Genomic DNA, 14,757 nt, shown 5'->3' on the forward strand with positions numbered 1-14,757 from the left:
CGCGAGTGACGGCTATGTCTGGGCTGACGTCGAGCAGGCCTACACGGTCGAGGTTCGCGGCTATGTATGAACAATGATGATTCCAATGCTTGCTCGTCGATTTCGCGTTGTGTTGCTGATTCCTTTTTGCGCGCAGATTCTTGAGATATACATGCACAGAACAGGGTACCATCCACCAAACGAGACCATGGCCACTCACTCACGCCGAAGATTCCGAATAACCGGCCTTAAGACTCCCAACCCAAATCTACCACCATGCGATCCGTCTCTATGGATCGTCTTTTATAGCAAAGCGCCCTCCATCGACCAACTTCCGACTTCTCGCATTCCTGTTTCTCCCCAGACACAGAACATACTTGGCCAGCGTCGCTACATTCAGAGTCAAGGCCAGCTGGCCAGGAAGGAATTCATGCTGCATGACAGGAATAACTGGCCCACCATCAACTTACCGCCTCATGGACAGCAGCAACAGCCTTACCCCCAGCCCTACGCTGCGCAAATGATAGCCCGTCAGCAGGTTCCGCACCCACCCATGCAGCAGCAACAAGTCGTTGGATATCCTCCTGGTGTCGCCCCGCCCAAGGCCCAACGCACTCAGCGATTACCTACCGTCGCGGCCCCTGCCGTCCCAGACTTCTCTCTGGATGACGAGGAAGTGTCGACAGGAGACATTCTCGATGCACTTACGCCCAGAGATATCAGTCGCATGCGTTACAAGAATCACCACGAATGGATGGAAGAAGTCTTGGCTTCACCGTATCGAATGGACCAGATACTCCCTGTCGACCTTGGACTCGGTCGCAAGGGTGAGCTAGAGAGCTTGACCAAGGGTTATTTCTACGCTCCTGGCGCGCTGGCATCCCAGCGAAAAGAAGGTGACGGGCCACCACCAGCAACTGGCAAGATGGACCCTGGGAAGGCAGAGGAATTTGCCAACTCTGTTGCTAAACGACTTGCAGAGATGAATGCTGAGATGGAGAGCATGAGAAAGAAACATGCTCGCAAACTGGAAAGGACGAAGAAACTTTCAGCCTTGAGAGAAGCAGAGTTAAACCTACGAGATGCAGTCATTGATCCGTCAGACACTGGGGATGAAATCTGGAGGGTTGAGGGACGACTGCGCCTTGAGCAAGAGGAAGGCATGTCACCAGTTGACTACAGCGATAAATCCCTCAAGAAGAAGGTAGACGATATTGTCAACGGACTACAAGCCAGCTGGGGGAGGACTGTTGTTCCGGTCACAGATATCAAGTGTGTGGAGAAAGGAGGCCTACAGGAGCGGGTGCAACCTCCACCACCGCCTCCTCAGCCCGCTATATCAGATGCCAACATGATTAACACATTACATTATTCGCAGTACGACGGAGCAACCGACGGCGGCGTTGAAACGGGGCCTGGAGTCTCTGCTCCTGCACAGGGGGTACCTACATCCGCGCCCTCGCAGCCGATGCTATCATCAGCGGCACCACCACAACCCGTCACCACGGCTCCGCAAACTAGCGAAGACGTTGTCATGGGTGGTGTTGAGTCTTCAACGCAATCACATGCAACACCGGGGCAGCCAGCAGCAGCTGAAGGGGATGGAGACTGGGTAATGGTAAATAAAGATAGCCAGGCGTCCTCGGCGTCACCCTCCAAGAACCTCAGTTCTACCGTGGATGAAAACACACAGCAGCCCACCTCCACCGCCGGAGCACCTAGCACAACCACTGCCGGGGGAACAACTGCTACCGTGCCCGTCGTAGAAGCCACTGTACCAGGAACCACGCCTGGGGCCACAGGCGAGTTTGAAGATGAGAACATCAATACTGCCGGAGAAGCACTGGCTGACTACCACGGAGATGTAGGCGGTCTTGATATGGGCGGCATAGATGACTCTGCCTTTGGAGATGCCTTCCATGCCACTGAAGGGAACATCGGGGAGCATCATCATGAGACAGATGAGATCGCGTAGACGGTCAGGTCAGCTGTACGACTACTTCAATACAGGGAGGCTGCTGGGTTGTGGAAGCTGGAGTCTGGAAAATTATTTGGAAGCATGCACTTGCTTTTTCTGTTTCTCTGCTATCTTCGACACCTATTTTATTGTTTGTATTTTATTGGAACAGTAAATGCTGTTATGTTTTATCAAATCGGTGATTTCGCGAGGAGATAATTTGGTATCTATCATTTTTGGCAGCATTGGTCACAAGTTTCTATCCGAAGAAGCCGCACGGAAATATAGTGATCTGGCTCGCTGAGGTCGACGATGAAACTACCTGCATTGTCTAGAAAATGCTCGAAAGCCACTCTCTAGTTCAAGATTATTTTTCATGCAAGGCGTGCCAGAGTTGAGCCTCAAGTCGCCGCCATCTATCGGCCTTATTCCCAGGAGAACAACGCGGGAGTGGTTGGATGCCTAGCAACCTTTCAAGCGACCTCGACTTTGTTCATGCAGGGGACGCACGGGACAGCGAGTTGACTGGATGCGATCAACTGGTTTTCGTCTCCTTGCACTGCCTCTCAAGTCTGCTTGAAGCATTTTGTGGCTGACCATGCCAGTGGAAAAGAAAACATGACTCGTGATATCATCACAGCGGACGGCCTATCGCCCATTCAACAATTTATTTCATGCAGACGCGCTGCAGCAGAGACTGAATAAATGATACGCCGCATTTCGGGCTCTTGATAAGGCTATTTCCGCGTAAATTACCCTTGTCGACCGCTTAGCGACCGCTATGCTGCCTGGAGATGGACCAGGCCAGCTGGCTATGGGTAGACAGGACAAGGAATATATATACTGCGCAGCAGAAATGTAGTCGAAGATGGAGGGCAGATATTTATGTAGAGGTGGTGACCTTGTATCTTCTGATATAAATAACTCCTCATGATCCGTCGTCTATTCCCTCCTTGTTCACTCAAGTCATCGTTATCCTCCCAGTGAACAGGTCACGGCACCAGGCATCTAGATCCGAATATCTATATAAAAATTGACTAGCAGTACGCCCGTTGAAGACAGTTAACCGCCTCCCCGTCCCACTTCAATAGAAGATATTCGGGGCCATACATACACAAACGCTATATCAAGGTACATCCCTATACCTAGCCGTCTTAGAACTCATTTCTCACACGAGAGAACTGCAGAACCAAACAGTTATCCTACACACAAAAGCCTAGCTACATCACATCCAGCCAACTTCTGCCAACAGCATAGAGGCAGCGCATCTTCAAGTCAAGAAGACGCTGGCAAGAACAAGCCCGTCAAGATGTGTCACTGCGTTATTGTCTGCAAATGTCTGCCCCGGTTTACGCTGATAGAGCCACGCCGTGGGATACAGAAGAAACCATGCCGTCTCCAACGAAGAACCAGCTATCTCATACCTGACTATCCTCCTCCTCGGCTGAACATAGGCAACTTCGACGACCGTCCCTACTGTGAGGGTGGGCCAGCCTTCTCCATCTACAGCCATTATAGGATGGAGTATCAGCGGGTACGCATTACCCAGAGGACACGCCGCTATGACCTGCCTCGTCTGGTGAGCAGGAGATACCATGAACCCCGATTCAGGACATGTAACCCATCTAGGTTCAGGGAAGTGCGGCCTGATGGGTATAATTTTGGGGACAATCTATGGTGATCAAACTGCATTTTCACTATGACTCTGGTGCATGCCGGAGAATGGAGAACGGAGTTGAGAGTGAACTGTGTATTGTTGCTGGCTTATACTTTCTTTTTTCACCTTTTCGGATATTGCATGTTTGTTCTTCCCTCTGGGTGGCGGTTTTTGATTCAAATTGCATTGTATACCCGTATTTTCAACACTCGTTTACCAGTTGGTTGGTGGTTTTGTATCATACAGATTGTCAATTGTCTAGTATCGATAGCCTTAATACCCCTTCAACGTTTGATACTAGAGCTATGTGTAAATAATCAATATCAGTTGTCTGTAATATTGAAGTTGTTGTCTCATCTTTTGCGAGCGTACCGATATATGGGCCAACCATATCCATCGACCAACGATAACAATGAAAAAGGGGGTCAAACTCACTGTCTACCATGGGACGGCGACATCGTTGTAGTTCTACTAGTTGCCTTTTACATATCTGAAAAGACCGTCTGGAATGACACATGACGTCATTACATAGGAGCATAAAATAAGGGAAGGAGACATTCAGAGGCGACTTTCGCCTGCTTATCGACGTTACCATGTTTACTCTGCTGATTCCTCTAGAGAGTTGAAGCAGTGTAAATAACCAGAAGACGATATTCACATATTCAAACAGAAGGGAGAGTACTTATCAAATCAAATATGTAAGTGGTGTGAGGTCAAGTTTTGAAACGAGCCATATATTCTGACCTCTGTAGGAACCGCACCCGACATAGTGTAGGCTCTGAGCCATTGAGGCACCGCTTCAGCATAGCCTCGCTACGAGGCATCCAGCAGCCTGAGTTGAGCAAGGAGCTGTTCAAGGTGATCAAGACCGAAGGCCATGCTGTCAACTCATACAAGAATGCAGGCCAGGACCGTGTGCTGGCGGCCTCACAGCTGTCAAACTGGGGTTTCAACACAGGAGACCCGGCAGTCTCTGATATATCAGACAAGCTGGGGATCATTTTGTCTGAAATCGGCGAGCAGGAAGACCTATACTCATATAACCTGGAGGACGCAAGATGTGTCCTGAAACATATCAGGAACACGGAGGGTTCTGTCCAGCCTGCAAGGGATCACAAGGCGAAGATTATCGATGAAATCCACAAGCATAAGCTCCGTGACCCGGATGGTGCAAAAGTCACTGGCCTAGAACAGGAGCTTGTCCGAGCTGAGGCTCGCGCTCTAGTTGCAGAGGCCCAGTTGACCAACATGGTATTTTCCTCATTATTTTGCCTCATTTTGCCTCCTGACAATGTAATATACTAACGCGATGGCAGACTCGTCAAAAGTTCAAGCAGGCCTTTGACCTACATTTGGCTGCGACCATCGAGCGGGCCGAGAAACAGGCCCAGCTTGCCCGTCACGGCCGCCGTCTCCTTGCTCTCATCGACGATACCCCCGTCGTCCCGGGGGAAGGTAGGGAGAAATTTGACCGCCTTGAAGACAGCCGTCAGATAATGGAAGATGCTGAGGCAGATCTCACGTCGTGGGAGCCTAACCTCGAGCCAGTCCCCATGGCCTCCGAAGGGCTCATCCCCAAGAAGATTGAGGTTCATACGAACGGAAACGGCGTCAATGGAAGCGGAGTTAATGGCAAGGCAGTAGAGGAGAGCGAGATCTAGGAGGTCTTCTCTTATTTTATGGGTCAAAAAGGCATAACTAGCCATATGATGCTGGAGTCGTCGCCCGGGGTTGGATTGCTGCTTTTGTTGACAATTAGTTAGTTAGTCGATGCTCATAATAGCTATATAATTAGGGTGTCCCCTACCTATTTTGCAGCTGCATCGTCGTCTCTCCCTCTCTGCATCACTTCATCGTCCCTCCTTGACTGCTTGTCGTCTTCAGCTTCAACTCCAACTTCAACCTTGATAAGAAACGAGTCATGTTCACGTGACCCAGGCCGCAAAAGGAACGCGAAAGCTCAAGGAGGAAGAAACAAACAGCCAGACAGACCAGCAAGAAACAGCTTCACCACCTTCGCAGCCTCGCAGCCGAGATATCTGGACCCTGTGGCAGCTTGTTCTGGCTTTGATACAACCGATACATACCAGCAGAGTCTGACGAATACCGCAGAATGGACACCCTCGTTGCCCAGTACTCCCGGCCGTCGAGCTTCCAGGACGACTACGAGGCCGAGCAGCAGGACGTCCTAGAGAGAGCTCCTCCACTGTCTCTCAGATTCTCCCTCCCTCCTATTGACAGAGTAGGTGACTGTAGGCAGCTGTTGTTTGTTGGGCCATAACTAACCGACTGTGCAGCCCTCCGCTTTCCTACGAGCTACAACAGACGATCATGCCAACCCAGACTGCCCTATCAAGATTGCCCATGGTACAACAACGCTCGCCTTCAGGTTCCAGGGCGGTATAATTGTAGCTACAGACTCGAGAGCCACAGCGGGCAACTGGATAGCCAGTCAGACAGTCAAGAAGGTCATTGAAATCAACAGCTGTTTGCTCGGGACCATGGCCGGTGGTGCTGCTGTATGTCTAGATCTCCACATCTTCCTGTTTGCACCATCTAATAAAGCTATAGGACTGCCAATACTGGCTCGCATACCTAGGCATGCAATGCCGTCTTCACGAGCTTCGACACAAACGTCGTATCTCCGTTGCTGCCGCCTCCAAGATCCTCGCCAACCTAGTCTATAACTACAAAGGAATGGGTCTCAGCATGGGAACCATGTGTGCCGGTGTCACTCCCGAGGAAGGCCCGGCACTATACTACATTGATTCTGACGGTACGCGGCTGCCAGGAAACTTGTTCTGTGTTGGATCGGGACAGACATTTGCATATGGTGTGCTGGATGCAGAGTACCGATATGACCTGACGGAAGAAGAGGCCCTTGCTCTTGGGTCTAGAAGTATTCTTGCTGCTACCCACAGAGATGCCTACTCCGGTGGATTTATCAATTTATACCATGTTAAGGAAGATGGATGGGTGAAGCATGGATTCAGCGATACCAACCCTATTTTCTGGAATACCAAGCTTGAGAAGGGCGAATTCTCAAACGTCTCCGAGAATATTGTGAACTAAACCTTCACATATCAAGCTGCTACTCCTTCTTTCTCTACAATATTCGATGCCGGCATGCATGGTGTATCGGATGGACAACTGCCTGGGATAAATCTACGGTGATTAATATACTGTATCATTATCAAGTCACCTGTGAATGAAACGAATGCACAAGACCCAAATCTGGTATCATGAATACTTTGTTGCGTATTACTGCCATGAACTCATTTCTCTTTCATTTTCCTTTTCCATATATCAACTAGTTTCTTTCCGCAGGTTCCTTGGTCGTCAACATCGGTGCTTGCGGAGTGGCTATAGTCCAGGGTTATTGATATATGGCAGCCCCTTTTTGCAGCAGCTCAACAGACTTGTTGCAGACATTCCCTTGACATTCAGGGCCAAATGAAGAAAAGGAAACAAATATCAGTCCTCCCTAAGTGCTCTACCTACCTATGTAAAAGAGGCCCGCCCGGGCGGCTGCAGATATGCGGAAAAAATGAAACTCCGCAGTAACTTTCGCTTGCTGGGCAGGGCCCCGACACGATCAGATGCAAAAGATAAAACAACTTGCAAGGTTAATATATAAACAAGAATTAAAGACTGAAGATAACTATTTCACATGAGAGTAGTTTTTCAGAATACTAGATATATACATATACTAGATACTAGAGCCCGTGTGCTGTAGTTCAAGCTGGCATCAAAATGGCATCCGCAGCGCTGAAGACGATAGACTCGCGGGAGACGCAGCATCTTCACGCCGTCGTGGACATGGGCAGGTAACTAGTTAACTAAAAAACTGATGGCCCCCTTTATATGTGTAAGCTAACCCTTAAGTAGCAATGGTATTCGCTTCTCAATATCCGACCTATCCCCTGTGACGCAGCGGATTATGCCAACGGTCTTCCAAGACCGCGCAGGCATCTCGCTCTATGATGCACAGTTTGGGGCTGAAGGCAGCGCCAGAAGGCCAATTCCAGACCAGGTCCGGGACCAGATAGTGTCACGGCTGCTGCGTTTCAAGGTGACCTGCGAGGACTTTGGGGTGCCAGAAAAGAATATCCAGGTGCTTGCTACAGAGGCTACCAGGACAGCACCTAATTCAGCAGACTTTCGAGCTGCCATTTACCGGGCGACGGGATGGGAAGTGACCATGCTGCCCAAGGAGGAAGAAGGCCGAATCGGAGGACTGGGGATTGCATCCAGTCTTTCCCGGGTCGAAGGTCTGGTCATGGATCTCGGCGGTGGCAGTGTGCAGCTGTCATGGATGATATCTACCCCGGACAGTACCGAGATACAGTCGTACCCTGGGGGATCAATTAGTTTCCCGTACGGGGCTGCTGCGCTGACCAGGAGGCTGGAAGAGGCACAGAAGATAGGAGATGAAGCGGTACGACAGCTCAAAGACGAGATGCTGGGCTGTTTCCGAGGCGCCGTCTCTGCTCTCGAGCTACCTGCATGTCTACAGAAAAGAGTAGAGAGTGATGCTGCGGGGGGTGGTGGCCTTGACCTGTATCTCAGCGGAGGAGGATTCAGGGGCTGGGGGTATCTCCTGCTCAGCCAGTCCCCTGTCAGCCCTTATCCCATTCCGATTCTCAACGGGTTCAGTACTGACCGGTCACGGTTCCTCGACACCTCCGCAGCCATCGGTACCTTGTCTTCTGAGTCGACCATCTACGGCGTCTCGGCCCGCAGAGCCACGCAGGTTCCAGCAGTGGCATTTCTCATCAATGTCCTGGCAGAAAGTATCCCATCGATACGCAAGATCCACTTCTGCCAGGGAGGTGTGCGTGAGGGCGTTCTCTTTGACAAACTGCCGCCAGAAGTTCGACAGCAACATCCATTGATTGCTGCTACGGCGCCCTTTAAGACTGGTTCTGCGTCCGATATTGCTCTATTGCTGCGGCAGGCCATACCGCACGCAGCTTCAAACGATACAACGAATCTGTATGCGCCTCCATCGGCTATAACTTCTCCTGGTTTCATCGAAGCCCTGGCAAATTCGATGTACATGCACTCGTCTGTTCCGAGAGCATCATATGCAAGCGCAGCTCTGCATTCTACGACAACCGGTATTCTTGCCTATGCACACGGTTTCTCCCATGCAGACAGGGCCATGCTCTGCCTTGCTCTCTTTGATAGATGGGCAGGCGATGTTTGCCCCTCAGATGAGCTGTTTCTACAGCGAATTCGGTCGATTCTCACCTTGCAAGAAGCTTGGTGGTGTCAGTACATTGGTCGAGTGGCCGGTCTGGTCGGCAGCATGTATCCTGGCGGAGTGATCAGAAGTGGTGATGATCGGATCAGCTTTTTGGCCAGGCTATCTCATCGTCAGACCAAGAAGGGCTTAACAAAGCATCTATTGAATCTCGTTGCTAAGGTACCAGATTCAAAGCACCCTTCTTTTGATGGAGACTCTGTCACAGCCGGGCTGAAGAGGATCAAGCGGACGGGAAAGAAAGGTGAGCATCTACGTGGTGACGAATATGAACAGACTGATCTACTGGACTCAGAAGACGAGGACTGGCGATTAAAAGTAGAGACCAAGCTGGACTGCATATAGTCTACGCTTGGGGCGTCCTTAGAGGTATAGTCCCTGGTACTTGTGAAGCATTGCGAAATGATTCTCTGTTGAGTATCAAACTGTCTACCGAGCAAAAATAACATCACCATCTAACTCCGCTATACCTTTCCAACCCATGATACGTATCTGTGTCTACCGAGGACGTCCACCCATGCCACCTGCACTGCGACCTGGTGGTGGGCCAAGGGAGTCTTCGGATCCATCGGACAGCGAATCGTCATCGAACTCATCATCAGTATCGTCCAACTCCAGCAATGGTTCCATAGTTCCACCTGAACGCCCCCAAGCCGGAGGACTATAAGAAGGCGGGCCTCGCAGTGCTGCAGACGCAGATGAAGGTCCTGGAGCATCTGGCTGCGGTCCAAAGGTCTCAAGTCTTTTCCATTTGGCCATGCAAGCCTCACAGATGCCTCTGATATCATTGACGAGGACGGCACTGCTACCTCCGTCCTCTGAGACGTCGCGCTCAATGACCGTCTCTACGGGGTCCCCTTCATGGCCGCACTCCCAGCGATCCTTGGACAGGTAGAATTCCTTCTTCCGCCCGGGTACAGGGTTGGCGATTTCTGGGTTCTGCGCAAGGATGGTGTCGTAGTCTTCCCACTCTGCAGGCTGGGGAGTAACGGGCCTCAGGTCTGGGTTGGCTGCCATGGCGGCCTCGAGCTCTGCGATCACAGCAGCCCCGTCGTCATCCGGGGCTCTAGGTGCAGATGCCTGATTGTTATTGTTGTTATTGTTGTTAGTTCTATTAGTATCTGGCTCTGAGCCGGAATCACTGGAAACGAAGGACATATTGGCAGCACAAAGACTGAAATCAGAGGCGCAGCAAGTTCCTGGGAGAGATATAAAGTATCTAGCAGTTCTGAACAGGGCCATGATAGTCTGTCTCTGAGAGATGATGGCCATTTATAACGTAGTGCCCTCATTTCTAGTAACTGACGCAACCACCGCCGGCTTCACCAGCCAGGCAGCCAACGCAATACTGTGAAATAACCCTGACCATTACTGAATATCACTAAATGTCTCAACCGCTAAGTGTCACTAAATGTCTCGAAGCGAGAGCTACACTTATTTAGCGCCCACAAACGGCTACCAATATCAGCATCCCCCCTACTCATATCTGCCTCTTTCACCAGCATCTGCTTCACTGACGGCACCCGGGAAGGCTCCGGCTGGCTCTTGCATGCCTGGCCTTTGCTTCCCTGTCCCTGCCCACTCGATACAGCAGCAAGAAGAATAAGCAAAACTGCCTACCAAATATCCATGGATGGACCAAGGATATCAAACACCAGCGCAACTCAATATCCCGGATATTCGGATGACTAAACCCCCACCACCTGTTTTCTTGCTATAAAAAACCCCGCAGGCCGTTTTCTCCCCATCTTCTTCCTCTTCTCTTCTTCATCATCATCGAATACCAACTTCGTAGCCGGACAGTTCAGCATCAATTGCCCCTTGTCCAGCGATAAGATCTCGGTTGAGACTCACAGGTGACACTTCGTCGACTCTCCCCCTTTTATCTACCCTTTCGTAGTTACATAGTTACTAACTGCCGTATAGAAACAACATCCAAGACCGGTACATCTCTCCAAGATGGAGGTCATGACTCCCCAGATGCTGGGAAGAATATCCAATAAATGGTCAAGGTATCTCGAATATAACAACTCGTGTGCATGAACCGGTGTTCGTTGTCCTCGATTGTCTTCGTCCTGCATCCAACTCTGCCTCCCCGTGTGGGGGATGGTCCAGAGAGATGCCAGATGCATTGAGGCTTCGTTCTGAAATTATACGGTCCGAACTTGATCTGGATAATACCAGCGAAAGGATCATGCTTCCCCCTTCCCCTCCGTCGCCCTCTGGCTCTATCTCCAGAGGGACGATGAAAGCACTGCTGTTGGATCATCTAACCTCGTCTAGTCTTCCGCCGTAAACACGCTATCGAACATCAAATTCTGCAAAGATGGCTCCACCACCAACTGCTACTCTTACTGAGACTGTTGCCTCCGTTGGCAATGTTGTCAGAGACAACTTCGCCGGTGAGGGCAACACCCTGGCCCAGGCTGCCCCCGAAGCTGGCTCTGGCTCTGGCTCTGGATACGCTCTGCTGGACGACTTTGCCGGTAAATGGGAAGAGTTCAAGTTTGCTCCCATCCGTGAGAGCCAGGTTTCCCGGGCCATGACCAGCCGTTACTTCAAGGACATGGACACCTACGCCGAGAGCGACATCGTCATCGTCGGTGCTGGCTCCTGCGGTCTCAGCACCGCTTATGTCCTCGGCAAGGCTCGTCCAGACCTCAAGATTGCTCTGATCGAAGCCTCCGTCTCTCCTGGTACGCTGCTGTATTGCATATCACACCTCTAGTAGTTGACTAGCTAACGGATGAATAGGAGGCGGTGCCTGGCTTGGTGGCCAGCTCTTCTCTGCCATGGTCCTTAGAAAGCCTGCCCACCGCTTCCTCGATGACCTGGGTGTCCCGTATGAGGAGGATGCCAGCAACCCAAACCTCGTCGTCATCAAACATGCCGCCCTCTTCACTTCGACCTTGCTCTCCAAGGTGCTCTCATTCCCCAACATCAAGCTCTTCAACGCAACCTGTGTCGAGGACCTGATCACCCGTCCTCGCGCCTCTGAGGCCTCGGGCTTCCAGATTGCCGGTGTCGTCACCAACTGGACTCTTGTCACCCAGCACCACGACGACCACTCCTGCATGGACCCCAACACCATCAACGCTCCACTAATCATCAGCACCACCGGCCACGACGGCCCATTCGGTGCTTTCTGCGCCAAGCGTCTCGTTTCTATGTCTGCCCTTGAGAAACTCGGAGGTATGAAGGGACTGGATATGAACTCTGCCGAGGAGGCCATTGTCAAGAACACCCGTGAGGTCACCAAGGGCTTGATCATCGGTGGAATGGAGCTTTCTGAGATCGACGGATGGCACCGTATGGGCCCTATCTTCTCTGCTATGATGCTCAGTGGTCTCAAGGCCGCTGAGGTTGCCCTCGAGGTCTTTGAGGAGCGAAAGAAGGAATGCTCTGCATAAACGCCTTTTCTCATGCTTTTATTGACTTGTCATGATGATACCGAATGACGATGGGAGGGAAAATATGTGACTTCGGTCGATGAAAAGATATGTAGTTAGTTGGTCTGTTGAACTTGATCATTCACTTCAGGCTTAACTAGTATACGCTCATTAGCAATATTATCTAAATTGTACTCTGCCCTTCATGTTATATATGTCATATCATTCGTAAATCCAAGTCATGACGCTTGTCATAAAAAACAAAACGAGCAAAACGTGGAGGTGGAGGGGTTTATTAGTGAGCACTCTTTTTGGGCGACCTAAGGTCCTCCTCTATATCCAGGCCTAGGCCCAACACCGTCCGTCTGGTGTTCTTGATTTCCCACTGGAACTCCTTGAGTGCCCGTATCTCACTACTGACGAATAGTCCACCAATTAGACCATCAATAACGCCGGCAGACAAGCTAAGCGTGCTGACAAGGCAGAGGATGAACGAAACGTATGGACGGGGTGTCCACCATGTTCCAATAAAACACCCAATGGACACCGCTATTGAGATAAGGAAGTGGCCTAACCTTGCTCGTCGCTGAAACCGTTCTCGTACCATGTAGGCAGATATCATATCCAAGATATCATCATATACATCAGCAGATAAGGCAGGGACTGGTTGTTTGGTGGCTTCTGGAGGTAGATTAGATGTCTGTCGTAATATAGCATAATCATTGATGGCTGTATTGGGGCCAGTGTGACTTTGGATTGGCAAGTAAAGAGATGGGGCATTCTCATCGTCATCTGCATCACTGGACGGTTTCCTTTCAGTCCGGTAGACAGGCGGATGGGCTCTGACAACAGTGGCTTCGACCGAGAAGTGATCGCTCAGAGAACAATGAAGTGTTGGGTGACGCTCCATCATGCCCACCCTAGCAGAGTGGATATTCCATTTCCATGACGATGATGAGGATGGGACAACGTCATCAGTGTGATTGAGGTATGATCCATTCCCTACGAAGATATAATCCAGCCTCTTTGCATATGGGTCTGGTAGACTGCCATCAACACTGATATGGCCCTCTCGAGCCAACCGTTTCTGGTCTTCTTTGGACCACCGCCAGGTATTAAAGGCTCCATCACAAGTTGCCCCGTTTTCAAGTATATTAAAGTCTGCACTTGGAATTGGCTTGTTGCGCGCAATTTCAGCGTCATCTATGGCTGCACCGATAGACGACTCTGGGCGAAGGTAGCGCCATACATCTGTCACTGGGGCGTGGGCGGTGATCAGGCGATGTGCAAAGGACAAGGGAAGCATGTTAAAGTCTCCGAGACCGATAACCAGATGCCCTCTCTCCGCTGCACCACGCATTAGCTTGGCTATTTCCCACGCCTGAGCAGTGCGGTGACAGATATAAGAATCGTTCGGCTCCCGCTCATAGGGGGCATGGAGATGCGTACAAAACACCGCAGCAACATCCTTTGAGCCTGGTCCAATCCTTATTCGCGCGTACGCCACTCCCTTTCCCACAAACCAGTCCCCTCGAAAGAAAGCCGTTGGCCGTCCGTTCAGCGGATACTGGAACATACTGCTTTCCTCGATCGGCCATTTCGACAGAATCGCCAGTCCTCCACCAAATATTCCGCTATGGTAGAACTTGCCATAGGGCAGGATGTGCCTAGTCTCGTTGCGGATCGCATTGTAATCTTCTTGTGTCCAGCATTCCTGTAACCCAACTATCTCAGGGGGGAAATCGGCGTTGGCGAGGCGTTTGCCGATCTCCAACAGTCTCTCACGGCGGAACTTGGAGATATACTTTAAACCCCAGCAGTTAAAACTGATAATGTTGATTTTATGGGGCGACTCATCGCTATATTGCTGGGTGGTCATGCTGACTGCGCTCCGTAGTACTCCGTAAGAATAATAACGACGATGGCTCACAGCGCACGAAACGCGGTCCCCCGCACAAACTGAAACCGCACGAGACTGAGCGGCCGCCGTTCAATCCCAAAACTATTCGATTGTCAGATGTAACGCCTTTCCAGCGCAATTTCTGTGCTTTTCCCTCGACTCTTCAGCAGTACCGACAGACAGACATGCAACGCAAAAGATCCAAGTCGTTTTGTTTTCCTTTTCGGGATATCCAAATATTCAAATGAGCCGCGTATCACGTGACGGATCTTAATCCCATGGATCCATCAAAATCTACTCCGTACGGTTAACTAGATAGAAAGCATAAGCAGTACCAGAGTCGCGTATTATTTCAATTAGGCTAAATATCTAACCAAAATATTATTTATGCCTTGCTTGATACGTTTTTCCTCTTAAATACTTACTATTAACGCCCATTTCAGCCTCTTTCGCCCGGATTACGTAAGATCTTTAATCCAGAGCCGCATACCAGGTGACACAAATAAAGATTAGCTCACCGCCTTCAGAGAGCTCAGTACTATTGGCTAGTCTCCAATAAAGCTTAATTCTGCCACTATCAAAGATCGAAATTCCGCAGGAAAAACAAGC

General features: G+C 50.5%; 7 protein-coding genes across 7 annotated transcripts; 5 read left to right on the top strand and 2 right to left on the bottom strand.

Annotated features, from left to right (window-relative positions):
• Positions 1-73: 73 nt before the first annotated feature.
• On the top strand, positions 74-1,954 carry ARB_07935 (uncharacterized protein; the record flags this gene model as incomplete). The annotated part of the gene is made up of 1 exon (XM_003013777.1): positions 74-1,954. The coding sequence occupies one exon, from the start codon at positions 74-76 to the stop codon at positions 1,952-1,954; it is 1,881 nt and encodes a 626-aa protein (XP_003013823.1).
• A 2,051-nt stretch (positions 1,955-4,005) lies between these two features.
• On the top strand, positions 4,006-5,254 carry ARB_07936 (uncharacterized protein; the record flags this gene model as incomplete). Its single annotated transcript, XM_003013778.1, has 4 exons — positions 4,006-4,055; positions 4,238-4,291; positions 4,346-4,844; positions 4,910-5,254. 4 exons carry the CDS (start codon positions 4,006-4,008, stop codon positions 5,252-5,254), a joined length of 948 nt encoding a protein of 315 aa, XP_003013824.1.
• A 452-nt stretch (positions 5,255-5,706) lies between these two features.
• ARB_07937 (proteasome component Pre3, putative) lies at positions 5,707-6,665 on the top strand (the record flags this gene model as incomplete). The annotated part of the gene is made up of 3 exons (XM_003013779.1): positions 5,707-5,835; positions 5,891-6,112; positions 6,165-6,665. 3 exons carry the CDS (start codon positions 5,707-5,709, stop codon positions 6,663-6,665), a joined length of 852 nt encoding a protein of 283 aa, XP_003013825.1.
• A 681-nt stretch (positions 6,666-7,346) lies between these two features.
• Positions 7,347-9,204, top strand: ARB_07938 (transcription regulator (RTG2), putative; the record flags this gene model as incomplete). Its single annotated transcript, XM_003013780.1, has 2 exons — positions 7,347-7,420; positions 7,482-9,204. The coding sequence occupies 2 exons, from the start codon at positions 7,347-7,349 to the stop codon at positions 9,202-9,204; spliced, it is 1,797 nt and encodes a 598-aa protein (XP_003013826.1).
• Positions 9,205-9,357: 153 nt separating this feature from the next.
• ARB_07939 (uncharacterized protein) lies at positions 9,358-10,131 on the bottom strand (the record flags this gene model as incomplete). The annotated part of the gene is made up of 1 exon (XM_003013781.1): positions 9,358-10,131. One exon carries the CDS (start codon positions 10,129-10,131, stop codon positions 9,358-9,360), a length of 774 nt encoding a protein of 257 aa, XP_003013827.1.
• A 1,054-nt stretch (positions 10,132-11,185) lies between these two features.
• ARB_07940 (uncharacterized protein) lies at positions 11,186-12,269 on the top strand (the record flags this gene model as incomplete). The annotated part of the gene is made up of 2 exons (XM_003013782.1): positions 11,186-11,555; positions 11,614-12,269. 2 exons carry the CDS (start codon positions 11,186-11,188, stop codon positions 12,267-12,269), a joined length of 1,026 nt encoding a protein of 341 aa, XP_003013828.1.
• Positions 12,270-12,543: 274 nt separating this feature from the next.
• On the bottom strand, positions 12,544-14,127 carry ARB_07941 (uncharacterized protein; the record flags this gene model as incomplete). Its single annotated transcript, XM_003013783.1, has 1 exon — positions 12,544-14,127. One exon carries the CDS (start codon positions 14,125-14,127, stop codon positions 12,544-12,546), a length of 1,584 nt encoding a protein of 527 aa, XP_003013829.1.
• Between the last annotated feature and the right edge of the window lie 630 nt (positions 14,128-14,757).

This window comes from Trichophyton benhamiae (assembly GCF_000151125.1).
Source record: "Trichophyton benhamiae CBS 112371 chromosome Unknown contig00075.49, whole genome shotgun sequence".
Lineage (NCBI taxonomy): Eukaryota > Fungi > Ascomycota > Eurotiomycetes > Onygenales > Arthrodermataceae > Trichophyton > Trichophyton benhamiae.